At 47.2% G+C, this 1,032-nt stretch overlaps 1 protein-coding gene across 1 annotated transcript in view; it reads right to left on the bottom strand.

The window, feature by feature from the left end:
• UBQLN4 (ubiquilin 4) overlaps positions 1-1,032 on the bottom strand; it is a 13,469-nt gene that overhangs the window by 7,512 nt on the left and 4,925 nt on the right. Inside the window, exon 5 of the mRNA XM_007457914.1 lies at positions 850-1,008. Coding sequence (XP_007457976.1) covers positions 850-1,008 — 159 coding nt within the window. The remainder of the gene's footprint in view (positions 1-849; positions 1,009-1,032) is intronic.

The following is a 1,032-nucleotide window of genomic DNA, read 5'->3' as shown; positions in this document are numbered from 1 at the left end:
GGGAAAGAGAGGTATAAGATGGGGGAGGGGTATGTGAAGGCTGCAATTCTACGTGTAATATCTTATTTGCTAATGTTTAATACATCTAGCAAAACATACAAAATACTACTAAAGAGGTGGCTGGGAGATGGAAATAGCAGGATCCCTTATGTATACTTTTGTTGAGCTTGTATACCTTTCTATACTTTTTAAATACCCTTTTGTTTACTTTGTGTAACTTTTGAGTTTTGAAACAGGTAAATGTATACTGTATTTAGTGTAAGCTAAACTTTAAAAAAAGAACCCAAAAAGGCACTGAAACTATATATGGCAACATTTTAGGGCCACAAGGAATACAAGAGAATGCTATACTTTTTGTATTTTGGAAAGAATTCTTAAAGCCTTTTTTAAAGTGTGTATTCCCAGGACTCGATTCCAGAGATTGATTCAATAAGTAGCTCAAAGGTGGGGACCAAGAATCTCATGGTTAACAGGCTCCCCAGGTGATTCTGATGCAGGTGATCTGTGGACCACACTTGAGACACACTGTGCTAGGGCTGGCTGTTTGACCCCAGGCCTGCCCCACAACCTCTGGTGCAAGAAGTTTGTCAGAACAATGTCAAATCCCTTGGATACTACCCATTGCCCACTTCCCTAGGGAACTCTGCTATCTTCTGCCCTAGTGCCTAAGTCCCATGCCAAGTTGGACCATCCCTGGCTATGCAGCGTGAGAACCACTTTTAAGCCAAGGCCCACCCTCAGGGGGCTAGGGAGAGAAAAAGGAGCAAACAGCACCTCAGTCTTGCCTGGGTCTGGGGTAGGTAATCCTGAGTCCAGACTGCCCTCCCACAGCCCAGCCCCTGGCCCCACCTGTTCCCGGGCAGCACTAAACATGGGCTCCTGGATGTCCGTGTACATGCGGCGGAGGGCATTATACCCTCCAGGGATGCTCTCCAGGTTGCTTAGGGCCCGGTCCTGGTTCCGCATCATCTCCTGCCATGGCTGGAGATTCCGAGCAAGCTCCATCGTGTGGGGGGAAAGGGGAAGGAGGAG

The sequence above is a fragment of the Lipotes vexillifer genome, unplaced genomic scaffold, assembly GCF_000442215.2.
Source record: "Lipotes vexillifer unplaced genomic scaffold, Lipotes_vexillifer_v1.1 scaffold238, whole genome shotgun sequence".
In the NCBI taxonomy this organism is placed as follows: Eukaryota; Metazoa; Chordata; class Mammalia; order Artiodactyla; family Lipotidae; genus Lipotes; species Lipotes vexillifer.
Note: the sequence above shows the minus strand (reverse complement) of the source record. Positions and strands in the feature narration are given on the sequence as shown.